General features: G+C 39.5%; 1 protein-coding gene across 4 annotated transcripts in view; it reads left to right on the top strand.

Moving 5' to 3' along the window:
• The window catches only part of sash1a (SAM and SH3 domain containing 1a), a 423,559-nt gene that overhangs the window by 143,985 nt on the left and 252,083 nt on the right, over window positions 1–27,491 (top strand). Inside the window, exon 2 of one of the 4 annotated variants that reach the window (XM_057822268.1) lies at window positions 3,627–3,724. The exons of the other annotated variants lie outside the window; for them this stretch is intronic. Coding sequence (XP_057678251.1) covers window positions 3,692–3,724 — 33 coding nt within the window. The 5' untranslated portion in view covers window positions 3,627–3,691. The remainder of the gene's footprint in view (window positions 1–3,626; window positions 3,725–27,491) is intronic. 4 annotated transcript variants of the gene reach the window in all.

The following is a 27,491-nucleotide window of genomic DNA, read 5'->3' as shown; positions in this document are numbered from 1 at the left end:
TCAAATCACATCTGAGTTGTTCAGACTGAGAAGCATCTTCTCCATATCTGATGTGAAACTACCTCCTGTATGTAGTTTCAGTCCGTCTGAAAATCTGATTTCTGTGCTTTGTGACTGTTCAGACAACAAAGGAGCTATCCCAGCTTTCCCAGCTTTATACAAATCAACAATCCTTGATCGCAGGTCTTCAGACAGCTCTTTTGACTGAGCCATTATGCACATCAGACAATGCTTCTCATCAAGACAACTCTTGCCATGTGTGTGTTTTATAGTGGGCAGGGCAGCTTTAAACCACTCATCAGTGATTGGGCACACAACTGACTTAAATTGTGTGGTAAAAATTGGTTTCAATTGCTCTTAAGGTCTCCTTAGGCAGAGGGCTCACTTACTTATTTTTCCCCCTTCTGTCATTTTTTTCATGCTATCCTCATTAAAATATGAAAACCTGTAAATGTATGGGTGCTTTTAGTTAAAGCAGACACTGTTTTTACATCTGTGTGATTTTGACAAATATCAGATCACATATGATGGTGATTTTATGCAGAAATGTGAGAAATTCCCAAAGGTTCAGATACTTCTTCATACCACTGCAGTATCTGATTCCAATCGGATTCCTCCTAAAATCTGATTTTCATGGCTGATTTTTCACACTACTTTTATCAAATATCCAAATCAGATCTGGGCCACATTATTGACACACCTGACAGGTCGCTATGGCAACGAAGGTGTCATCTAGCATAGAGTGATGTCATGGACAGTCAAATCACATCTGAGTTGTTCAGACTGAGAAGCATCTTCTCCATATCTGATGTGAAACTACCTCCTTCAGACAACAAAGGAGCTATCCCTTTTCAGTCTGGATGGGCTGAAATTTAGATTTTAGCTGTCAGTCTGAGCAACGCCTAGTCGTTCATTTGAAGTGAGAGGGTGGCCCTGATCTGTAAAGTTTTGCTTTGAGGAGTCAAAAAATTGTATCGATGCAAGTTAGCAACACTAATTGAGATGGATCGCAAAAATAGAACTGTTTATTCCTAGACGTGTAGAACATACAGTAGAAGAAAGTTAGCAAACATTTTTTTATCCAAACTAGCAAACCTGTGATATGACTATATGAATCAATCTTGCTTAAAAATGCTACAGTCGTAGCTTTCTATCATCAGAAGTTGTCGTTAGCATTTAATTTAGGATTCTACCTTTAATCCTCAAAAAAAAATGGCTAGCTAGTTAGCTTGCAAGTTGAAATACAGACTTCAAGTCAAATTTACAGTATTGTCAGTGTAATTCCACTTCAACTATCTTGTGGCTGATAGTTGAACTACACACAAAATAAATGACAGGCTGCAAAATTTGAGTTACTGTACAAAAAATGATTTGCAATATGTGTGATTGTGAACCTTTAATCCATGATGATCTATCATTTTAACATTATTAAAATCTAAAATGTGTAAATCTGCGGTAAAAAATCCTTCTTTTAGGTGTTCCGCATGGTTCCATCCTTAGACCAGTTTTATTCACATTTGTAGATTAGGATTTAGCCTTCCAATGTTTACCGTATTTTATCCATGAAATGTTACATCAACCTTGCAAGGGATTACACATGGAAACTAGGTTATGCCTATAAACTCATTCTCAGTTTCTGCCTTAGTCAAAGTCTTCCTGTGTGGTTTTCTGTGGGAATTTTTCATCCCAAGGTGGGCTTTTATTGAACCGGAGAGTTAGCTTTTATTGAAATTCCAGTTGCTTCTGAAGATATTTAGAAGGGGTTGAGGTCAAGCCTCTTAAGGATTCAAAAGGGCCTTCCCAAAAACTGTTCCCACAACATTGGGAGCAGCAGTTGGCTCATATTCTTAACCACAATTTATAACAGAATTGTGTAACATAAAATATTTTGAATGAAAGGCCACTTTCCTCAGATTTTAAATAGGATTTTCTTTTCAAATCCAATAACCAAATAGTCGTAAATAGAAAATTGAGTTTTAATTTTAAAGCCATATCTCCATGTGCTGGTCTGTGCTAACGTTATTCATTTTTTAGTGTTTTCAGGGTCCTCATTTCTTTGTTTGCCTTTGTAGTCCCGTCCAATGAAACTTCCTGTCTTGATTCGCTGCAGCTCGAGACAGCCTTGGGAAGCAAAACCAGCGAAAGAATAACAAAGCTTTTGATTTTTTTTTTTTCTTTTTCACTCACGCGACACTCACTTTGATTTGTGTCATCCTGGAATTTTTCAACCCCCCGCCCCCACCCTGAATTTATCGCACCTACAGTCTGCTTCTGTGTTTACCATCGACAATACTTGCCCTCAGGCCAAAGAGAGAAAGAAAGAAATCAAAGTGTTTGAGGTCTTCATATTTGGCAACGCCACTTTTCTCTCCTGGCTTTTCCTTTCCTTGCTGACAAGAAGCATAAAACATTGATGTTGACGCCGCTCGCAGCCCCCTCCAGCCTCTGATCCACATTCACAGTCGGCTCATTATTGGATGTCACGTCTGCTACCTCTTGTTTCCAAACCTTGGGAGTGTGTATCTTTGTGTATTTTTTCCATTTTTTTTTTTGGGCTGGGGGGACTGGTGAAAAGGTTTCCAAGGAAACGTGTTGGCAAATTGTATTCCAGTGGACAAAAGAGCTAGTAAAAGGTGCTGCTGATGTTATCTGATGTAGGAATACGTTGGAAATATTAGCAAAGAGACTGTATGTGTAGAGGTTTAGGATGCCAGAGTATTCTATAAGCGCCCATTCTCAATACCGTCAAATAGCGAGCCCCCCGGAGGAATGCGTTACCATAGATGAAGACCCTCCGCAGTCAGTAATCCTAGAGGGTCTTGACGCTGGCATGCTGCGTTCAGGGAGCGCCGACTCAGCCAATTCTGGCCATAGCCTCGAGGCCCTCAGCTGCTAAACGGTTCCGAGCTGCACGTCGCGTATCCCTCGCGGCCGAGGGTCGAAGGTCGGATGGCGGCGTGCCAAGCTGCCGTTTCTAACCAAAAGTTCAAGATGTTAATCCGAGGCTCGTGTGTTGTTGTGCCCCTTCTACAGGCCAACTGCTAGCTTTTCATTTGCTACAAGTTGGCACAATGAGTGCCAATACTTATAGGTTGCTGTGTATCAGGGCCGGCCCAGGCCATTTGGGGGCCCTAAGCAAAATAATGCAAAGGGGCCCATATTTTTGGTCCACCATTTCGTCACAGTGTACTGTGAAACCCATATATGCAATCCAACCCATGCATCGATATTTTGTATATTAAGCAGATTTTGTTGCACTGCATACTTCAAACTTCTCACCCCAAATGATTGTCAGTACTGACAGTAGATAGCGCCAAACCTTTTTCTAAAAGAGGAAAAAAAGACGTTAAGGAAGAACTTTTATTTTTTTGAGCTTGTAATCAAGTATCAAAACTCAAAAAAGTCAAATAAAGAAAACTGTAGTAAACAAAATAGAATATAAATTAAACAATTGCCAGATTGGGGGCCTCCTAGTGGTCAGGAGCCCTAAGCAGCTGCATAATCTGCTTATAGGCTGGGCCGGCCCTGCTGTGCATGATTTAATGTTATAAAATGCTCCTTCTGATTTCGTTTTTCTTTGTCTTTTTGGGTTCACCTGATGACTGAAAATCACTGTTCACCTGAAGGTAAGAGAGATTTTGGGTTCTATCTATATGCTTTGGGAGGACAATGAAAAACACTCAGACACAAGATGACTGATGACGCGGCTGGTCTTTGTGAGAAAGTATGCAGACTACATGACAGTACTTTTAGTCATAGCTTACCTAACTTTTGGTCGGTTACACAACGTGTGGTAGGGCTGAGCGACATTGGAAAAAAACTGACGTTACGACTTTTTGTGGGTTTGCGATATATTGCGATATTAAAACTTGAAGAATTTGAATAATCCTGTTTGGGAAGACTTTGGTACAAAGTACAGTAATCCCTTGCTGCTTCACGCTTCAAACGCGCCCTCAGTCCATCGTGGTTTTTTTGTTCAGTTAAAAAAAGAAGAAAAAATACAGATGAGCTGTCCCGAGCTGATCGCATCGTCTCACGCTCGGTCCCTCCCTTTCCCTGCTCTTTGTTTGTCAGAGAGTGAACTGGAGTTGTAAACAAAGATTGGCAGACGGTTTAGCTTTGATCTTGCCAGGGACTCGACCTTCAAAGGGCTGCATGAGTCAATCATAATTAAACTTGTTAAACAGTTGCTGTGGCAACTTATTGTAAGTGAGCAACTGGAGCGAATTTGAGTGGACACTCAATTTAGCATTTATTAATGACAAACTTTTTTTCTTTAAATGAATTGGGCGTCTTTTTTTCTTGTTTAAAAATAATTCTGTGGGACAATATGTTTAAAACTTATATTAGTTGTTACATTTAAAGTGCTTAAAAACGATTTATTAATACATACATATATATATATATATATATATATATATATATATATATATATATATACAGGTAGTCCCTGGGTTATGACGTACTCGACTTACGCGATTTCGTCTTTACGACGCCAGAGTCTCGTTCGCCATTTTGTGTCCAGTCTTTTTAGTCGCACAAACAGTACCTAATTGAACTTCACAGTATGTTATTTTTAGCTTTATTAACATGACATCCTCACATTGTGTTTTTTTTAAGCTTTTTACTTCCTTCACTTTTGACAGTTTGCAAAGTTGTAAAACACGGCGTATCATGGCGTATTAAGACCCCAAACTATTTTTTATTTGTCCGTTTTACCCTGGAGACCCTCGTTTACAGACACCACACAACCGCTTTTGTTTCAACCCAGCTATAAAAAGATAACTAATTATATTTTTTATTCAAAATGTCTATTATTTCTAGCTTAGTCAATAATTGATGTCTAATATTTAGTTAAAAAAAAAAAAAAGACTATAACATTATTCACTCACATATTTTAAACTTTTAAACAAATTACATCGCAATGAAAAAAAGTGTCTATAAATACTTCAGATATCTACCTCATAACTATTGCTCAATTGTAATTTTAATTTTTTTTTTGTTAGTCTCATTTCCCCGATATGTTAGATGATAAATAATCGATCCAAACAAAGAAAAAAAATGTTTAAAGGGTAAATATTTGAAAAAGAAAATCTCAACCACTCCTTGATGACTGCGATTTCTGCATCGCGACCCTTGTTATATTACCATGTTTCACCTATAAAATCCCTAAAAAGTCCGGCTGTGGCCATTCACAGCTGTGTCTTGACACTCGGTGAGACATGCTACACAGTTTTGGATCAAAACAAGGTAAGTACGCGATAATATCTTGTTAAAATTATGGTGTCTTTAATTACGCTCTCTCATGCTCTAACTTCGAGTCAGGGTTTAAGCGTTTAGATTTTTTTTTTTTTTTAAATGCCCTCCTGTTCAAAAATTTTCTTTCCCCAGGAAATTTAGACAAAGCTTTCCAATGATGTATAACACATGCATATAGGACAATTTTGAAATTTGGCCAAATTGGGGGTCTCAGAGCGGAACTTTAAGTCCCCTTAGTGTTTTCCGTCATATATTAGCTGAAACAACTTACAGCCTTAAATGGGCCAAACCAGAGCGCAGCTATCCTTTATCCATGTGAGACATTTGAGTGCTCCTGTATGGGAATCATTATTAAATGACAGTCCAGCCAGACCCAACGCTCCCACCAGAGGGCAGTGTATCCCGCACCATTAAACAAAATACAATACTTTTGAACTTTTTGGAGAGATAATTGAATTTTTCAAGGGTTAATTCCGATTTATGCAGAAAATACGGGTTACGTCGTCAGGAACGGAACTCGTTCGTAACCCGGGATCTACCTGCATAATATTCTAGTATCTTCAAAGTAGCCACCATTTGCTCTGATTGCTTTTTTGCACACTCTTGCCATTCTGTTGATGAGCTTCAAGAGGGAGTCACCTAAAATGGTTTTTGACCTCACCGGTATGTTTTTTTAAGGGGTTAATTAGTGGAATTTATTGCTTTATTAATGGGGTTGGGACCTTCATTTGTGTTGCATTGAATGAGGTTTTGGTGTGTGTGTGTATAGGTGTAATTTTTATTTTACTTTTAAAATGAATTGATACATCAAAACACTTTCCTTTTTTTTATTTATTTTGTTTGTAATATGATAAGCAGCACAGAAAATGAATATAACACATAACATAGAATTTTATATAAAAGATATTTAAATGTTTAATTTACAGTAGTTCCTTAATAAGATAGTCTTCTTTAGCTCAGATTAATGTTAAAAACACTTTGATTGTTTTTCCTTTATTGACTTGGATTAAAAAAAGAAAAAAAACAATGAACAAATTCCCAAAGTAGAATTTTTTTGTTGTTGATTTTGTTGTTTCCATATTTTAACTACCCCACCTCCATCTTTGTGTAAATATGACAAACTATACTCCGAGCAGCTTTCTCTATTGTGTCAATCAGTGTCAAGAAACCTGCTGACTCGTGCAAATTTTGAATGAGGTAGATGGGACAAGGGTCATCCGGGAAGATTAGCACTCATTGGAATCCTATACGAAAGGTCATCCAGACAGTGCTGCATTCAAATCCACTGTTGACCTCGTCTATGATCTCAACATCATCCTCACACCTGACAATATTTCCTAATCACGCCAGCCATGTCCAGAAATGTTTTTACTCATGTGCTATTTGTATCACGTCTTCGTTTGTTGTGTAGGGTTTCTGTTATTACCATGTAATAACAGTGGTATTAAAGCCCGGGTACTAAATTTTCTAGTTCATTGGAGATGTAGGTAATGCTTTGCTCCAGCATGAGAACACCACTGGTGTCTGCACACAAGACGGCACCCCGCGGGTTCCCCTTATTAGTTTGTGACTTCACGGTTCTGTTTCGACTCAGTTGCAGCCGCTTTAGCTACAGCGCATTGTTGTTTGCTTTCAACTAATGTGAAATGGTTTTAGCCAGCCCTGGTTGCGGCGTCTACTGTTTAAGGCAAGTACATTTCCTGTGGAATTACAGATGCAGCTCTTGTTGTGCTCGGCACACAATTGATTTGCCGTGACCAACAATGGGCCGCATTAATGCAAATACATGCGCTATGCTGTACGTGCTGACAACAGAGGTGTCAAAACGTACAACACGTAAGACTGAACTGCTAATACAGAGCAGTAAGCCCTTACTGTATTGGGGACGTTATTTTTGTTTGTTGTTCGTTGTTATTTTATGTTTTGCTAGTACAGGCAAGTTTGAGTTTAGAGTTGAACGCCTTCAGTCTGTCTCGCAATCATTTATGGCATGGCATTAGTCGCTGATGCGCTTTGATAAATCAACTTGCTTGTAGGCATGTGCTGGTAAGAGGTCCTGACGGTATGATAACTTAAGCCAAAATATCACGGTTTCACGGTATCACGGTATTGCAATTACAGCTCTAAAATGTGTTACTTTGAGATATCTGGGTTTAAAAAAAAAAAAAAAAAAAAGTTTTTTTCCATTGAACAGGATTTTTATTTTTCAAAACCAGGCATGAAAATCTCACCTTTCGGCGAAGTTCACCGTTTTGAAGTCAAAAAGGGTGACCTATGTGAATTGTGTTGATCCGACGACAATTTTTTTTAGGGGGGGTGGGGGGTCGGAATTTTTTTTTTTATATCGGATGCTTGGTATGCAAGCGGGGAAAGTGGCACAAAGCCAAAAAAGCGGACCTGCGTGGCCAAAACATTGATTTATTTCAACGAAACAAAGGAGGGTACACTGTTGTGTCCTGTCTCTTAAATGCCAAGCTTGGCTGCACGTCGGCCGTGAATAAACACCTAAAGCGGTGTCACCCAGTTGTAATTTTGGAAGAGGACAGGAGACAATTACAAACTGACGGATCGTAAGTCCATCTAACTAACTAACGATGTATTTTGTTGAAGTTGCTAAGCTTGTTGCGATATGCAATGAGTCTATTTATCGCACCATAAGTAAAAATAAGGGCGGTAATTTTCACGGCTGTGTTTTATCACCGCACGCGTGCATACATTTGTGCGTGCGTGCTGATGGCACATGGGACTCGTTCGTTTCACAGATATTTATTGGTCATCAACATGCCAGAGAATTAAAGTTCAGACATGCAAAATAAGGAAACACATCTATATTAAACACTGTAAATGTTAGCATTGCTACACTGAGGCTAATGGGGAGAAAAGACAGCCTACTTTAGCGTGCTATAAAACATTGGCAGTCTTCTCCAAAACACAAACTTGCGGTTAAAAGGTGACACTGTCAGCATGAAAAATCGCGGGTTAACAGCATTTGCAAACGAAAAAAAAAAAGAAAAAAATTTATTATTGACACCACATGCAATGACAAAAAGACCTTTTTTTTTTTTGCGGAGTGTAAAGCTTACTGTTAGCAGTTTAGCGAACGTACTTCCGGTGAACATTTCAAAATAAAAGCACATCATGTTGGTCCTATAAATAATGATTTCTGAAGTTAATCCCACATATTTCAGAATTCAGATTCTACACTAAGAATAGCTTAAAAATGACACCCTTTGTGAAAAATCTGATTGGCAAAGAATAATTATTATACTACTATCATATATAATTGTATACTATTATATTAATGCTAAATTTTATTTTTTTAAGAATTGTTTTGAATCATGTTGGAAAGGCAAAGTCAGTGTTCTGAATCTGTTTACTTTTTATTCTTTTGCACTAGTTAATGCTATCAGCATTTACCCACGTTGTTTATGTGTGATTTATTGTTTACGTGTTTTTTAGTACTTTAACAAAGATTTTAAGTGTTCCAAAATGTTTTTGTGAATTAATAAGCGTCATCAAAAATTTCATTGCTAAATTAGTAGAAAAAAGTGGGGAAATTTTTTTATTAGTCAACTAATCGTAAAAATAGTCAGCTGACTAATCGGGAGAAAATTAGTCGTTTGGGACAGCCCTAGTTATAGAGTGTACCGGAGCATATTTCCTCCACACCTTTCTCACTTTTTTAACCCCTGACCCATTTTCATGCCTTTAAAACATATTAGCAAATTGGAACATCAATATGTTCTGTTAAAATAAATAAAGAAATAATAATAACTGAAATATTCTAAATAAAATTAAAATAAATGCTATCCTTTCAACATTATTACCATCAGAACAAAAATAACTGAATTATTTTCCTTAAAAAGCACGTGTGTATGACTCGTATCATGTTTACATTAATCACACTCTCTTTCTCAACACAGTTCCCAGAGAGAAGAAAAAAAAACAGGTTTTATCACCGCTAGACACGCTAAACATGCTGGAGTTAACTCTCGTAGCTGGTGGGAAACGTTCATGACAGTGTTTACTGACCTTTAATTTTGTATAAATGCGAAATCATATTGGAGGTCTTGCCTCCTTGGCAGCAACTGTCCGCAAACGTGTTTTACATGTCAGTTGGCCGTCCTCCTCTAAGCCGCAGCCGTCTGTAACTTTTCTGTCGCGATTTCATTTTCTTCGATTGGGGGGGGGGGGAGGGGGTTGAAGAGTTTCACCTCAACCAGTCATCGTGTTGACACAGTGCTACACTGTGCTGAGGACTCAACGGAAGAAGCTACTGCTGTCTAAAAAAACTTTGTTGCTCGTTTAATCTTTGCAAAAAGACGCTTGGACACTCCACAGAAGTTTTGGCAAAATATTTTGTGGACTGATGAAACCAAAGTTGAATTGTTTGGGAGTAACAAACAACGTCATGTATGGAGGAAAACTGGAGCAGCTCACCAACATCAACACCTAATCCCCACCGTGAAGCATGGTGGAGGGAGCATCATTATTTGGGGCTGTTTTGCTGTGTTGGGGCCTGGACAACTTGTAATCATTAATGGAAGAATTAATTCAAAAGTTTATCAGGATGTTTTGCAAGCTGACACTGACACTGAACAACAACCTGGGGGGAGGGTTGAGCCTTGTAGCTGTAAGCAAGGCATATCTCCTTGCATTTTTGGGACATAAAAAATAGCTAATACTGTAGGGACGGTATGACGGAAAATTTTTGTGGTTTTGAAACTGTGATGTTTTCATACCACGGTATACCTTGAAACCGGTCATCGGCACATGTCTGCTTGCTTATTGGAAATATTTTCTCGCATTCATTTTTCAGATAGAGCAGAATGTTATTTTTCATCATCCATTTGTTCTTTTTTTTAAGAACCATAAAAGAAAGTTTGATTTATTTTCCCGCTCGTTATTGGCCCACATTTAGAGCTAATGACATCCACCCCGCCGTAAAATGCCATAATCATTAGCTCGTCTGAATGGACGTCTTCATGCAGAACTCTTCATTAGCCTTCGCAAATGCCACCGCGGTGATCTTTGTCGGCTACGTGTTCTCGTAAAGACACAGAGCAGACGCTGCCCACTCATTCTCGGGTCAGCCTGGTGCGGAAAATAGCCGAATGCATCATTAAGAAGTTGGAGGATTTGAAAGTAGCATTGATGGCGTTGTTCGTTCAGTCCATTTTAACAGATAGGGTTGGAATAAATTGGATGTCTGTCGTCATGAATGTTAGCCATTGAGGACAAATACATTTTAGTCTAGACTACCGTTAGGGCTTTGATGGTAAGTAGATCAGAGGGTGCCCATTACATCGATTGCAATCGACCAGTCGATTGCAACGCTAGTAAGCGTAGCTCGCGGCATCAAAAAAATAAATGTATCTAAATACTGTATATATTTTCTAAATGCACATCGTTAATTATGTTATTTGAGCAACATAACCTCATATGTTTAACCCCTCTCGCTGTTAAGGTAGATCGAAGGAGGTTGTCTCCTTGAAAAGTAGCTCTTGCAGAGAAAAAGTATGAGCACCCCTGAAGTAGATTAACCTTTTACAGGGAACTCATTTAAATTCTCTGAAATTAAAAAAATGACTTTGACTTGGCTAATTGACTTTATAGTGTAAATTGAGTGCCACAACCACAGTTTTTTATTCATTTTAATTTTCTTTTGCTTTTGCCTCTCTGACCTTTGTGACCTTTGACCTCATTTCCTCAAAATGTCTCACAAAACCCTCTTCTGTTTCATATGGCAAATTTATCCTGCACATTTTTGATAATCCCTTTATGCGTTCTTGTTGTTGAGGACATATTTCTGACCTCTGTGACCTTTGACCTCATCGCTCCAAAACTTAATCGCCTATTTTACCGTTTAATATTCCAACTTTTCTACAACATCGCTTTTGTTTCCAATGCACATATCAAGCAAAAATTGTAAAGCGCAGAGTAATATAACAGTGCATAACATTAGTCGATGATTTCTCAACTATGACAACAATGGTTTGTTACAGACCTAGTAGCGGATTTTAATCAAAATCATAACTGAAGGTGGAGCTTTGCAACCACAATCGACCTGCCATCTGACCACCCTGTATAAAAAAACGAAAGCCCGGCTAACAAGCTTCAAAGTGGAGCTGCGTCGTATTCACTGCCCCAGTGACTCCACATTGCCAAGTTAATGAGCGGCTGTGTGCAAACACCAGCTCACCCAATGACCGAGTGTGATCGGCTAATTTACTTGATGGCTCTTCTACTCTGTAGAAAATAAGTCTGGGGGACCCCAGCAGATGGCTGCTTAGCCTAAAGTCGTCTATCTGGACTGCATCACAGTTTCAATTGGTCAAAAATTGCTCAAACTCGCATTATGATGATGAAAATACACTCAAGTTTTCAATGAAGAGTTAGTTCCTGCCTAAATCAATAATTCATGACAAGCATCAGGTAAAAAAAACTTAACATTATAGAATTTTGATGAGCTCTTCATTATATGTATTGGGGCTTTTAGAAGAATATTAATGACCCTTCAATACTAGATTAAAGTCGGTGAACCGCAAATGAACTCCACTGATGGAAATCATATGAAATTAAAGGCTCTTTGTATTTTTTCTACACTGAGGCTCTCACACCTACACAGAAATGTCTGTAAATCGTTAATCTGTTGGTTAATCCTTAATCGACGAAGGAAACGTCTTCAGCTTTCAGAATAATAAAAGAAATGCAAACACTACACCCTTACTTTTTTTTTTTTTAATATCTTTAGATTGGTAGGAGGTTATCTGCAATGAAGTAGCCTCCACAGATGTTGCACCCTTTTTTTGGCATGGTTTGACATCATAAAACTGTTAGCCTCCGCTAGGTTGAACGCAGTTACTTCAGTAATGATTAACAGCCTACCACTCCTACCTTCTGCTTCTTGATGTAAATCTTTTTTTTTTTTTTTTTTTCAAGTGCTTATTAAAGATTTGCGACTTTCTTGTCTGGCCCCAAAAAATCAGAATTTTATCTTTCACATTTAACGATCTCTACACTTCACAATTTTAAGCTTGTAGGTTTAACGATTCTGCAATAAAACTATAAACGAGTCGCTACACATTTTATTCACATTTAAAGTACAGTGGTACCTAGACATATTCATTCATTTGTCTCGACATATTTGGGTGGGTTTAGTTAATGCCGACACTGTTTTTTTCATCTGTGTGATTTTGACAAAAATCAGATTACATTTGATGGGGATTTTTGGCAGAAATGTGATAAAATTCCAAAAGGTTCAGATACTTTTTCATACTACTGTATGACGACATGCTCGAAGTATGACTATTTATTACAGCGTCGCTATTTTATTGTTTTCCCGCAAGACAAACGCACGGTGGATTTTCATGTGAGAGAAATCAATATGGGTCCCAAGAAGGTTGGTGCAGGTTGTGGAAAAAGAAAAAAGGTGATGCTTACCATTGAAATTAAGAAGGAATGATAGAAAAATATGAGCGTTTTGTACGTGTCAGTGAATTGGCTCGACAATACGCTCGGAATAAGTCTGCGATCTCGAGGAAGACTCTCATTATTGTTATTATTGTAACATCTGCAAGGAAGTCGCCAGCTTCGTCAGGTTTTTAATCATTTATTTCGGAACTTGTGCAACACATCACCGCAACTGTCCGCCATAGCCGACGCCAACAACAACAGAACAAGATAAGAGAAAGTTAAAACTTCCCACTCTTCCGCACCTCTCTTTCTCATCAGGAACAGCATGCAAAACACAACCGTGACATTAGAACCCAATTCGTTACATTATTAGGGCCCGAGCACCAACTGGCACAAGCATTGCAAAGGATTATTATTCTCTTTTTCAGGGGAAATGTAAATCGCCAATTTGGACGCCTGAACATGCTCGAAAACCTGCTAAAATTTGCACATACATGCGGCTTCGCGTAAATATCGATAAATTTGCAATGTTGCGGAAAAAATGTAACAAAATGGCTCATTGCTACCCTCTTGAATTTTTCAAAAAGGCCTCATCTATTAGGCTTTTTTAATGTAGAGCAATGAAATTTGGGGATTCGATACATTGTGCAAAACTGCTCCAAGAAGTCTCTTGCACCCATATTCCAAACCCAACAGGAAATCAGGTATTTTGGATCGAATGTGAATTTTTTTATTGATTTACGGGCTGCACATTTGAGACCTTGGTGCCTAGGGAGTTAGTTGGAGCCTCCTAAAAATTGGTGAGACTGTTCATGAGACATATGAGATCTTAAGTTATCGAAATGTTTCTATTCACAGGGCTGACCTGGGCGGGGTGCCAAAGTCGGCCATTTTGTGGCAACACGACAAATTCAGTAAATGACTAATAACTCCCTGATACAAGGTGAAGTCTTTTTCATATCGAACATGTATGAGAGGTATCCCAGCTTAAACACGACTGCTTTGAAATATTACCCATTAGGCCTAGCACCCCCTAGTGGGAACAGGAAACGCCTTTTTTTACGAGACAGGCTGCTCCTCCAAGGGAAAAAATTCAATTGACCTCAAACCTGCATCAGAGGAGCCTTAAGACATGTGTTCAGGGTCCTGATGAAAAATAGTGAGGTTTCGTTGAAGCGAAGGTATCCAAACACGTAAGTGAAAAAGACCCTCGCCATTTTTTCTCACCACAAATTTTGAACAGTCATAACTTGGCAGACCTACAACATATCTGCGCCAAACTTCCCGTGCTTGTTGAGAGTCATACCCTTTAGGGTCCTGTTGGTGTCATTTGCATCAACCTAACAGCGCCAACTAGTGGCAACAAAAGTCCCTCATTTTATTGATGCATGTCCAGTTCTTTTCAGTTTGGTCATTGTAGTTACAAGACCTTTTGTAATCCTACATTTTAAGGCCCATGTCCACATGTCTCTATTGCCGTGACGACCTTTTGTTTGGCATTAAAAGGAAGTAGATTTATTCAGGGACTTAGACAGCTTATTGAGTCCTGGAATTTGGCACACTTGGTCAAACTGGCCCAATTAGAAGATTCATTTTGGTTTGAATTAGGGTGTGGCTGCACAGCTCAGTAGTGCATCCTTTTTTGTAGGACCCTCTAGGTTTTTTTTTCTCCTAGGTGTGTGAATGTATTTCTAATCCCCCTAAAAAGAGGCGAGTTTTGAGCAAGTTAGGTTCTCATGAGATGATGAGAGGGGGACGATCTGCCAACGCCCTGACCTGCATGACGCCCGAGTTGCGCCAAACTGCGAGGGCCCGTTCAGTCCGGCTTGCAGGCCGAGTTATTATTATATTACAGGTCCTGGAACGAATTAAATTCTTATGTCGATGTACCATTGTAATTGTTTCGAGAGTTAAATAAGGCATATCAAGCTAATTTCCGTTACTGATCATTCGCCGCTAGCCTCTCCAAGTCAAAACAGATTGGACGTCCATCACTGTCAATGGCTGTAAATGAGTTAATGTTGTTTCTACGTTTGAAAACCACAGTAGAGCCTTTAATGCCTTTAATGGTCGACAGCTTCAAGTGTATTTTAAAGCCCTCTCCGCTCGCACATTTAGTCCGAAATAAGGGGCCCGTACGCCCCTTCATACAGGAATATGGCAGAGCACATGTGAGGAATCGCTAAGCAGTCTGGGTAATTATTTCTAAATCAATATTGTGACAAGCGAAGCTGCTGGCTTGTGTGCCAAATCCTGGCCCCGTCAGATGTGAGCGCTCCGCACCCCAGTGGAATCGCTCTCCCGAGCTCAAATGCTTCGGCCTGGATTGATTTCCTTCATGATACCTTTCACACGACGGCCATCTGCAATGCTAACACTGTAGTCTTCATCGACCTGAAGCCTCAGCAGTCAAGAGTTGTTACTTTCACACTGCCTGTAAAAGCGGACTTTTTCACACCTTTTTACGCGTCGCTGCACTGTAAAAGAAATGGCACAGAATGGTCGAGGGGTGAATGAACATCGCGAGAACGGAGCGCACAAATCACAAAATATATTGTATCCCACAACCGGCTCGACTTATGAATGTTAAAGTTTCATAATGACAGTGAGCCATGTGAGGATATAAAAAGTTGCCTCTAGATGCACGTTTGCTGGAGCATAAAACCATCACCACTAAACCAACACTGAAACAAATTAAGCATTCGGTTGATTTCTAAATGGCAACAGAACTGCTTGTTAGGAAAAAGTCAATTGCCAGTTTCTTTCATACCAACTACTTTGTTAGCCTATCGTGTATTCTTCAGCAAATACAGTAGAACTAACATGCCACATTATCTGTTTATGCATGCATACAGTGGGGCAAATAAGTATTTAGTTAACCACCAATTGTGCAAGTTCTCCTACTTGAAAAGATTAGAGAGGCCTGTAATTGTCAACATGGGCAAACCTCAACCATGAAAGACATAATGTGAGGAAGAAAAAAAAACAGAAAATCACATTGTTTGATTTTTAAAGAATTTATTTCCAAATTAGAGTGGAAAATAAGTATTTGGTCACCGACAAATAAGCAAGATTTCTGGCTGTCAAAGAGGTCTAACTTCTTCTAACGAGGTTCTCGTGTTTGGAGGATAAAGAATACTGAATTGAACACCATCCCACTGTGGAGCATGGGGGTGGAAACATCATGCTTTGGGGCTGTTTTTCTGCAAAGGGACCAGGACGACTGATCTGTGTAAAGGAAAGAATGAATGGGGCAATGTATCGAGAGATTTTGAGTGAAAATCTCCTTCCATCAGCAAGGGCATTGAAGATAAGGGGTGGCTGGGTCTTTCAGCATGGCAATGATCCCAAACACACAGCCAGGGCAACAAAGGAGTCACTTGGTAAGAAGCATTTCAAGGTCCTGGAGTGGCCTAGCCAGTCTCCAGATCTCAACCCCATAGAAAATCTGTGGAGGGAGTTGAAAGTCCGTGTTGCCCAACGACAGCCCCAAAACATCACAGCTCTAGAGGAGATCTGCATGGAGGAATGGGCCAAAATACCAGCAACAGTGTGTGAAAAGCTTGTGAAGAGTTACAGAAAACGTTTGGCCTCCGTTATTGCCAACAAAGGGTACATAACAAAGTTTTAAGATGAACTTTTGGTATTAACCAAATACTTATTTTCCACCATGATTTGCAAATTGTTTAAAAATCAAACAATGTGATTTTCTGTTTTTTTTTTCCACATTCGGTCTCTCATGGTTGAGGTTTACCCATGTTGACAATTACAGGCCTCTCTAATATTTTCAAGTGGGAGAACTTGCACAATTACTGGTTGACTAATTACTTATTTGCCCCACTGTAAACAAAAGGTCAATGACAGATTACCAAAATTGAACAGGAAGCCATTTCCTTCTCTTGGAAACAGTGTTGTTTTTGGCAGCCCTTTTAATTTTCGTCTTAGTCTTGTTTGGACAAAAATACTGATTAGTCATATTAAAGTTATTTCAAAATGTCTTTATCTTCATCCAGTCTTAGTCAACCGAAACTCAAATTTCATCTACTTTTAGTCAACAATTCTCAAAATGTTTTCGTCTACAAACTTCAAAAGTTTTAGTAAATAAAAACTTTTCAACAATTTCAGATAAACATTGACAGAGGAGCACATTATTGTAGAGTCTACAAGGACATCAACATCTTCACGATGATAATACACGCTGAACAGGAAAACACAACATTATTTGCAATTAAACTTCCCCGGACGCCAGGAACTGTATGTAAAAAGTTTCCTAAAAGTTTTAAGAAGACACTGACTAAGTCACCACCCTAAATGCTAATGCGAACGCTATGCTAACGCTACAAGTTAGTTTAGTGTGTGATGATCACTCGGCACAGACCTTTAACCTTAAATTCCTGCAACATGAAGCAATTATCAGAGAATCCCACAATTTGAAAAACAAGGTCCTAGTGAAACTTTTTTTTTTTCAAATTTGTAAAAAGAAAAGTCCAAATTAATATGTGTAATAAGCGCTCTAATACCTATAACCCTTGCTAAATCCTGTTTTCTTTTTCTCATGGAACCTACGGACGCATGTGTTGACTTGCATGTTTTTTTTTTTTTCAAAAACAAATGTCAAAATTCTGAATTAGTCTCAAAATCATGAAATTTTAGGTGTATCAAATGTTATACATTCGGCAATAAAGGGCTAAAGGCTAAAGCACCATGGCATAGCCAAGAAAACAAAGTAAAACTTACCAAGCCGCACCTGACAGGTTTCACAAAAGGAGCCTGGAATAGGCACATTAAGCCTGTGTGTAGGTCATGGAGGGTCAGGGGACGTGCAGCAATTCACATGAGTGACACGACCAAACACTGCTAACATAGGTGCTAACTAGACATACAATAGGAAAATTGTGAACACATTGTGAACCTATGACTGAAACTAATGTGAATTTTCATCTCGTTCTCGTCTTTGGCATCCATCTTGTTATGTTTTAGTCTCCCAATACACGTTTTTAGCTCATCATCGTGACGCCATCGTCATGGAAAAATGTTTCGTTGACAAAATATTTTCGTTATCGTTGACGAAAACACCTTTGGTTCTAAAACATCAGAAGAATGTTTCCTGTAACACCGTCCACTGTTTCGCACTTAGCATCTGTAATATCCTTCAAAGACAAATAGTTCCAAGTTCAAAATCAGTACAAATCAATCAGGTTCTGTCGGACGTTGCACCACCTTCCAAACAGTGATATTTTAGCTGATTTTGCAAGCTTTGTTTACATTCTTTGACCTAACATTTATATTCTAGTCATTAGTTTGAGAAAGTTAAGTCAGAAATAGTCTATTAAGATTGAACTCTTCCTGTTTTGTCCTATTATCTCCTCCTGCTTCCCATTCTTGCCGATTGCCTGTATTGTGTATTCTGTGTGTGTCTGCTTCGTTAGCATGCAGAGCACATTGAAGCAGGTGGTTGGGGGCTACGCACAGTCTCTCACTAACTGTACAAAATTAAAAAGGATTCAAGTGGAGATCAGGCAACGTTAAATTCCATCACTGCTAAACACCGTCTGTTTTTGCTTTGTCGATTAGGCAATTCCAGAGGGTGCAGAGGTGCACCAGCAGCCAAGAGTGATTGAGTTTCACAAAATATATTCACTTCAATGAAGGATTTAATTAATAAAAATGACTTTTTCCAGAGTGAGAGAGAAAATGTGCACCTTGATCATGTTAGAATTATTTGTGATTCTGATAGCAATGATCCTATAGTGGTATGAAAAAATATCTGAACCTTTTGGAATTTCTCACATTTCTGCATAAAATCACCATCCAATTTGATCTAATCTTTCTCAAAATCACACGGATGAAAAAAAGTGTTTGCTTTAACTAAAACCACCCAAGCATTTATAGGTTTTCATATTTTAATGACGATAGTAAGCAAAAAATGACAGAAGAGGGGGAAAAATAAGTGAACCATCATATTTAATATTTTGTGCCCCCCCCCCCCCCCCCCTTTGGCAGCAATTACTTCAACCAGACGCTTTCTGTAGCTGCAGATCAGTCTGGCAAATCGATCAGGACTAACCTTGGCCCATTCTTCTCCACAAAACTGCTGTCCTGGGATGTCTGGCATGAATCGCTGTCTTTAGGTCATGCCACAGCATCTCAATGGGGTTCGAGTCTGGACTTTGACTTGGCCACTCCAGAAAGTGTGTTTTGTTCTTTTGAAACCTTTCTGAAGTTGATTTACTTCTGTGTTTTGGACCATTGTCTGGTTGCAGAATCCATTCTCTCCTTAGCTGTTTCACAGACAGCCTCAGGTCTTCCTGCAAAACGTCCTGATGAACTTTTGAATTATTTCTTTCATTAATGATTGAAACTTGTCCAGGCCCTGAGGTAGCAAAACAGCCCCAAATCATGATGCTCCCTCCATGTTTCATGATGGGGATGAGGTGTTGATGTTGGTGAGCTGTCCCATTTTTCCTCCACACATGACATTGTGTGTTACTCCCAAACAATTCAATTTTGGTTTCATCAGTCCACAAAATATTTTGCCAAAACTTCTGTGGAGTGCCCAAGTGTTTTTTTTTTTTTTGTTTTTTTTTTTGCGAACATTAAACGAGCATGTTTAATGTTTTTTTTTTTTTTTTTTTAGACAACAGTGGCTTCCTCCTTGGAGTCCTCCAATGAACACCATTCTTCGCCATAGTTTTGCATATAGTTGATGTGTGCACAGAGATATTGGCCTGTGCCAGTGATTTCTGTAAGTCTTTAGCAGACACTCTAGGTTTTTTTTTTACCTCTCTGAGTATTCTGCGCTGAACTCTTGGCATCATCTTTGGTGGACGGCCACTCCTTGGGAGAGAAGCAACAGTGCCAAACTCTCCATTTGTTGACAACTTCTCTGACTGTTGATTGATGAACATCCACACTTTTAGAGATGGTTTTATATCCTTTCTCAGCCGTATACAAATTAGCAATCCTTGATCACAGGTCTTCAGACAGCTCTTTTGACCGAGCCATGATGCACATCAGACAATGCTTCCCATCAAGAAATTTCTTACCAGGTGTGTGTTTTATAGTGGGCTGGTCAATAACTCTTTTTGTTAATTTTTGGGGGATTGTACAAGTGAAAGTGGTCTTCCCAACTCCTCTATTTCTCGTGTGCAACTTGTTCAGAATGCTGCTGCTAGATTTTTAACCGGTACACCCAGACGTGAACATATTACCCCCGTGCTATCGTCGCTCCATTGGCTTCCAGTTCATTTCAGAATTGATTTCAAAATGTTCTGTTTGTTTTTAATTCTCTTAATTTCCAGGCTCCTTCTTATTTATCAGAGATTTTAACCCTTAGTAACTCTGGCAGGGCTCTTCGTTCTACCGGCCAGCATCTTTTGCAAGTTCCAAGGTCGAGACTTAAAACAGTGGGGTGACTGATCTTTTGCAGTTGCCTCCCCCAGGTTGTGGAATAGCCTGACCCCTGAAATCTGCACCATTGCGACCCACTTTTTTAGACTCGCATTTTCTCCAGACTAGGATTAGTGGTTTTATTTCTTAAGGGTTTTAAGGTTTTCAGATTTTATGTATTATTGTTTTTTTTTTTGCTGCTTTGACTCATATCACGATGCGTTGTTTTCATTTTTTTTTCTTAATGTCATTGTATAATACTTTCCTGCCTTTTATTTATCATATACTATATTTCTCATTGTTGTAAAGCACTTTGAGGACCTTTCGGGTCTATAGAAATAAATTTGATTCGTGATTTTGAAAGGGGTATTCCAATTACTACCGTTCAATAAATTGCCCTGATGGTGTTAGCTTTTTGGGGGAATTTTGATGTTGTAAACCTCAACAATGATCAATTCATTGTCGGATTTGTCCAATAAATGTTCAGCACCACACAGTCATCAAAGTGACACTAACGCTCAAGGCTAGAAACGTGTCATTTCTGGCACAGTGTTTAATCCTAATCTCCCTGTACGCGTCGTCAAGGCCCCAGCGCGTGTTGTCAGCATCTTGATTGCCGATAGCGTATCTTGAACGAGGTTATCAGTGCTAGCGCCTCCGTCCTTTGGGCACCTTCCCCCCGGAAGACCTACATTCCTGCGCTCTATTGGCTGAGCAGGCAGTTGGCATTCTTGCTTTTGGGGTTACTTTGTTCCATTTTGCAATATCGGAGGTTATGTAGAGTTCAGGGTGGGATTACACGGTGGCTGCGGGGCCCGGCAGTTAACAAAGAGAATTATGAATCCTCTCAAATCCACACTGACGGGCCCGCGTGGCCAGAAATAGCGCCACCGAAAAATGCAAATGAACTAAACCAGAACGCTCCGTGGTGGCTTTGATTTGTCCCGTGTGGGTGTGTGCGCGTTCATGTGTGTTTGTGAATATGAAAGTGTTTCTGCGGGGGTGTGCGTTCACACTTGCCGAACGCCGAGCAGCTTTGCGGCAGGCACAAAGCGGGGAAGAGTGAAAGCTTTTCGCGGTGACACATCCGACTGTGAATTCAGCGTCAATATGACAGTACGTATTTAGCTGTCCATTGTAATCAATACGTGATGAAAACCATTAATGTTGTCACATCTTTTCTGCTCTTCAAGAAAAAGGGCGATAAGTGTCATTTTTATTAAAACATAACACCATAGGCTTTACTGTGCTATTTATTCGATAATATTAGTCACATGTATCTGCAAAGCACGTCCGCCTCACAGTTCTGGGATCAAGGGTTCAATCCTGGGCCCCGGCCTTCCTGTGTGGGGTTTGCATGTTGTCCAAGTGCCTACGTGGGTTTTCTCCGGTTACTCCGGTTTCCTCCAACATCCCAAAAACATGCATGGTAGGCTGATTGAGCACTCTAAATTGTCCATAGGTGTGAGTGTGTGCGTGCATAGACTCCAGCATCAGTTGACAAGACAGCTCCCACTGACATTGCGCCACGGCTTCCAGTAGGGGGCAGACCCACGCAGAACGTTGAGTTGGCTTTCACTGTGGTAAACTCAAACACGCTGCGTTCTAACACCAGATTTAGGTGGAAATAGGACAAAGGTTTTACTGCATACAAGCAGGAAGGAGTGTCTCGAGTGACTTGGTCGAGGATTCAAGGTAATTATGATATTACATAGCACCATGCATGCATGTTCAAATGTGAATACAATGAAATAAATGGAAAAAATTAGCCTAACTTTGGCTTGAAATATTTACTTAAAATGAATCATAACTGCCCGTCTGCTATAGAAATTCCGTGATTTAAGCATTTTTTTACAAGAATTTTCAAATTAAAAAGCTTTGTTTCGTGATGGCCGCCATGTTGGATTGCACAGTACCGTAACTTTGGCTTAAGATATTTATGTAAAATGAACGATAACTGCCCATTTTTTATGCTTTTAACCAAGAATCTAAACTTTTACGTTCACATCCATAGAAATTTCGCACTTTAAGCATTTATTTACAATTTTCAACTTAAAAAACTGTTTCGTGACTGCCACCATGTTGGATTACACAATACCGTAACTTTGGCTTCAAATATTTACGTAAAATGAAAGATAAGTGCTCATTTTTTGCTTTTAACCAAGAGTCTAGAGTGTTATACGTTCATAGCTATAGAAATTCCGCGATTTAAGCATTTATTTACAAGATTTTTCAAATTAAAAAGCTCTATTTCGTGACTGCCGCCATGTTGAATTACACAAAACCGTAACTTTGTTACACACTTCAGTTGTGTGTAATGAATCTAAAATATATGAAAGTATAATGTTTATCAGTACATTACAGAAAATAATGAAGTTTACCACAATATGCTAATTTTTTTAGAAGGACTAGTATATATGCCTACGGGAGGTGCCTGTTTTGGGTTTAGGTCGCTAGCAGCTTTGGTTTTGAAAATATTTGAATTTGAAGTTTTTGAAAATAGACCCCCTACAAATCGGCCCCGTGTCCCGTCAACTGATAGTGAAGTCTATGAGCGGAAAACACTTTTGTGCTCAAGACTTTGACTGAGATCTGACAAAGACCTGCCCCAAATCAGAAATCCCTGAGATCAAGCAAGACTTTTGGGAGTCGAGACCAAAACCAGATAAAGCCTTGGACAAAAGTTAGTCTTTTAGACTTTGTGTCTATGGTACGTGAATGGTTGTTTCTCTTTGTGCCCTGTGATAGGCTGGCAACCGATCCGATTCAAGGTGTACCTTGTCTACTGCCCATAGTTAGCTGGGATAGGCTCCAGCCTCCCCGGGACCCTCGTAGGATAAGAAACTTAGAAAATGAATGTATCTGCAATTGAGTAAATAAACACAATTGTTTGTTGATGTGTAGAACCTTTCCTTAACACATTTTCTGCTCTGTGAGTAAAGTACCCCAAAATTGTACCCAAATAAAAGTACTGTTACTTTAATGTGATTCATGTCAAAGTAGCAAAAAAAGCAATCGTTGTTGATCACCATTTCATTTCCTGTTAATTTTGGAGTATTTCCGGGATACTTCCTATTGATTTTGGGTCATTTCCTGTTCATTTTGGGGCATTTCAAGATCAAGCCCTGTTAATACTGGGTCACTACCTGTTAATTTTACCAATTTCAATTGCATCCTTTCCTCAAAATATGACTCAAAGCAGTTTAGAGTGGGACTAGAGATTCCCACCTAGACTTTGAACCTCTGCAGATATAATTATTGTAATTGGGAAAAACTCAATAAGCCGTTAATATGCAACTATGCTAGTTTTGATATGGTGGTTGATCACCGCCATGGCATAAAAGACTGCTTTAAAACATGTCTGACTGAACTGGAATTGTTCCAGTTTGAAGTAACATTGACCAGATTGGGTTGTAATACCGTTGTTCTCAAAGTGTGCAATGACATGTGTTCATGGTTGTTCAGCCGTGTAGAAGAGAGCGTGGATGGTATGTCAGAAATAGAAAAGAATGTATTTGTTGTTTTTCCAGAAACTAGCAAAATGATTGGAGCTTTTCATTGGACATTGGCATAAGTTATGAGGTCTCCTTTTCCACAACATTAAACATCCATTTAAATCCAATCTTCTAACTGTTGCACTATTTCGAGTCGCAGATGCTCTAAAGTACAACAGGAGGTGTCTGTTTGGCAGTCGCAGTCTGGGCCCTGGGCCATAAGCGTCTGCCATTAGGGAGAATAATGACAAATATCGGAGTTGCCATTAATCTTGGTCAGGTGTGTGCGAAGAGGGCCGAGCGTGTCCTCTGTCACGCCGCGCTGCCCCACGGGAGCCAGGTGGCCACCAGACAGCGCAAGGTCAGCACAGAAGGTCAAGCCGGGCCCCACTACGCCGACCACAAATGCACGGAGTCACGCTGAATTACAATTGATTGTCACACTGAAACAAGAGAACGGTTGAATGAAAGTCAAGGTATGATTCTGATGTTTAAATGCTTTTGCAGATAGACATTTAGACATATGCAGTTTAAATTAGTTACACAGATCATTTTTCGTATTGACGCCAATAGACAGCAATCAAATGATTGCTGCTAACTCTCCCAGTCCAAATGAATTGGATATATATCATCGTCAGTGGCAGTGAATCAGCTAATAAGTCATTTGTAACTATTTTTGAAATAGCAAGTTATTATTACCGTATTTTTCGGACTATAAGTCACACCTGAGTATAAGTCGCACCAGCCATAAAATGCCCAACGAAAAGGAAAAAAACATATATAAGTTGCACCGGAGCATATGTCGCAGTTTTGGGGGAAATTTACTTGATAAAACCCAAACAGATAGAACAGACATGTAATCTTCAAAGGCAATTTAATATAAAAATGCAATAGAGAACAACATGCTGAATAAGTGTACAGTGCATGACAGCATTTTTCCAAACGTAGCAGTTCAAAACTACGTTTCCCATAATGCCTAACGTGGTTTAGCTTTACAGTCAAAACTCCAACAGAAGTCAACAGTTGCCATTATAAAGGTATTTATCATAAAAAACTTAACTGGGCAGGCGTTGTTGCCAAATGGTGAACCCAGTAGATGGCGGTAATGCTTCATTATAGGGGTAAACTGCCAACAAAAACAAGGAGAACTACTCCTTCCCTCCCTACTACTAGGAGCCATGTCATCGCAGGCAGGCGTTGCCACCCCGCGGCCGGAGTGATTCTCTTCAAATTGGTCCCGTGAAAAATCATAAAAACTGGACATTTTTATGAATTTATAAAACCCGCCCGGACGACGAGGATACTACGTGAAAGTAGGACTTGTCCGGGCAAAAGAGGACGTTTGGTCACCCTAGTATAAGTCGCATTTTTGGGGGAAATTTACTTGATAAAATCCAACACATAGAACAGACATGTAATCTTCAAAGGCAATTTAATATAAAAATACAATAGAGAACAACATGCTAAATAAATGTACAGTGTACAGTGCATGAACAACGAAATGCGAATATACTGTCCTCACCAGGACGCTACGGCTCGATCTTGGCTATTCAGCGAGCTAAACTCCCAAATGACGATGCTGGATGTCCGTATAATTTGCTGAATCAATTTCGTCTTCAATACCAAACAGGTTCGCATCAACGTAAATAAATGATAATTAGGTGCTGTTACAGCAATGACACAAACGGTTAGCATGCGTTTGCTAGCATTAGCACATCGTTCAAGCAACCACACAACTGGCTCTAAGTGTCCGATCGCGGGTGGAAAACACACAACAACAGAAAAGATGACACGTTCACAGCCGTGTTTCTCTCTCACTAAATCGCCCACCCACTCAGAGCTACTTAGCTGTCGGTCTTCTTCTGGCGTGTGAGCGCTCTTCTTCACGTAAACAAGTGCGAGTGCGCCCCCACGTACAGTATTTCCAAATTGTCTTTTTTGGGGGGATTTTGATAGGTAATGCTACTCCAGCTCCATTGTTTTTTTTTTTGGTTAGAGAATGTGTAAAACAGAAGTCGCGTGCAGAAATGCGGACGTACCTCGGGAAATTGTCTATCGAGGTCAAATATTGACTTTAACAAGAAAGAATGGCACTGATTAATACTTTCTTACATTCATTTATGTATGAATAATTTTAAAGCATCATACAATTTATTTTGGAGTTGTTGGTTTGTTTGTTTGGTTTTTTTTTTTTGTTAAAAAGGAGTACTGTACTGTACTTTTATGTCGTTACAACTAGTGATGCTGATGACCAACTGGTAATCTGGCAAGTAGTTTTTTCCATTTCTATCCATCAATTCTGCTTCCAGTTGAGTCTTACCGCTTAAGATTTGTCACAACACTTGTCGTCCTTCCAATTATCTGGAGATGAGGGTCAATGAAGTCCTTAGAAAGGTCTAGTGCAGGGAGACACGACGGCATTGGAAAGGAAAGCATTGTTGCAGTAAGATTGATGGAGAGGTATTTGTATAGAAGGGTGAGGATGGGTGGGGGGGGGGGGTGTCTGCCTGCTGCCTCCCCTCCTTGTAACATCAGCCTCAGAGAGTACAACAGATGCAGAGACAACATGGGGAAAAGACAGCAGGGAGGGGAGACCATGTTGGAAGGGCTTTTTAGTTGTTCTTTTTTTTTTTTTTTTCCAATTGCATTGCCCCACCTCCCAAAAACCTCAAGGATTGCATAATGTATAACTAGGTTAACCACAGAACAGGTAATAATGCAGAAAATAACAGCAATTATAGGGTGTGTAGGTGTGTTAGTTGGGTTTCTCATGCGTTACTTAGCACCATTTGTCTAAATTTACTGTAATAGTCACACTATTTTCCTTTTGTCAAGGAGGCCCTGCTGTTAAGCATGTTTCATTTGAATGACTATCCAATTACAGGACGCTAAAGTTGCTGGTATCGGTGCAGGAAATTGCTCCGCACGCCATCTGTTGTACACTTTCACACCCCACAGTTCTAATATTTACACTTTCGAAATACTAACATTTCCCTCATTCTTACCACTGTTTAATTGCTAACCGTCGATATTCTTCTTCTGATGAGACTTGGCTAATTAATCACACTGTGCATTGGGTTACCACTGGACAGCTGCTAGGAAATTGATTACGGTTTGATCAAAATTGGCTTCAGTAACTTCTGGGGTTTTAATTTCATGAGTTGGACTCAAGTGACCAGGTAGATTATATCATTAGCTTGTGTCGAAAAGCATTTGCTTGTTGAAATAGAGAGATTGACTTTTGGATTGTTTGTAAGCATGTTGTCGGGTGGGAAATAAAATGACAAAACATTTTTATGCTGCTGATTTATTGAAATGTTGCAGTAAATGAGCCATTCTGATTTATTTGCTGCCTTTGTTTGATGGTGCTCACTACATGAATTAACAAGTGCCATTTAGCTCCTAGGGATAAATGTTCTGGGCTCCAGTTTTGTCTTCTGCAAATTCTTTGTTCTATTCTTTTAACCTGTCCTTTTCAGCTGCTCGACCCGGAGAACGGACATCTGAGTGTCTGATTGGTCTGAACAGTTTTAATGTATCACATGGGAGTATGACATACTCTCATTGTGATCATTCAACGTACCTCGTTTATTAGAAGGCAGGGAACAGGAAGGGGTTATGGGGGGGACAGAAGACAAGAAGGAGAGACAAAAGAAGCACAAACCACAACAAGAAATACATTGAACGCCTACTCTAACTATGAATATGTTGGTTCTATCGTTAGGTAGTTGTATTTCCAGTTGACACCATGTGGAAGGCCTCATGACCAAGGAAAGAGAGGGGGAGGAGGGGTCTGAAAGATGAGTGATTGGGAGGGGTGGATTATACACAAATCAGCCATTGTGAGTGTGAGTATAATGGCATCCTATTCTAAGATGTCTCATCGCTAATCCTGACACCGAGGTTTTCTACTTGAGTGTGTCTAATTGCACC

Source organism: Corythoichthys intestinalis, chromosome 19, assembly GCF_030265065.1.
Source record: "Corythoichthys intestinalis isolate RoL2023-P3 chromosome 19, ASM3026506v1, whole genome shotgun sequence".
Classification (NCBI taxonomy): domain Eukaryota; kingdom Metazoa; phylum Chordata; class Actinopteri; order Syngnathiformes; family Syngnathidae; genus Corythoichthys; species Corythoichthys intestinalis.
Note: the sequence above shows the minus strand (reverse complement) of the source record. Positions and strands in the feature narration are given on the sequence as shown.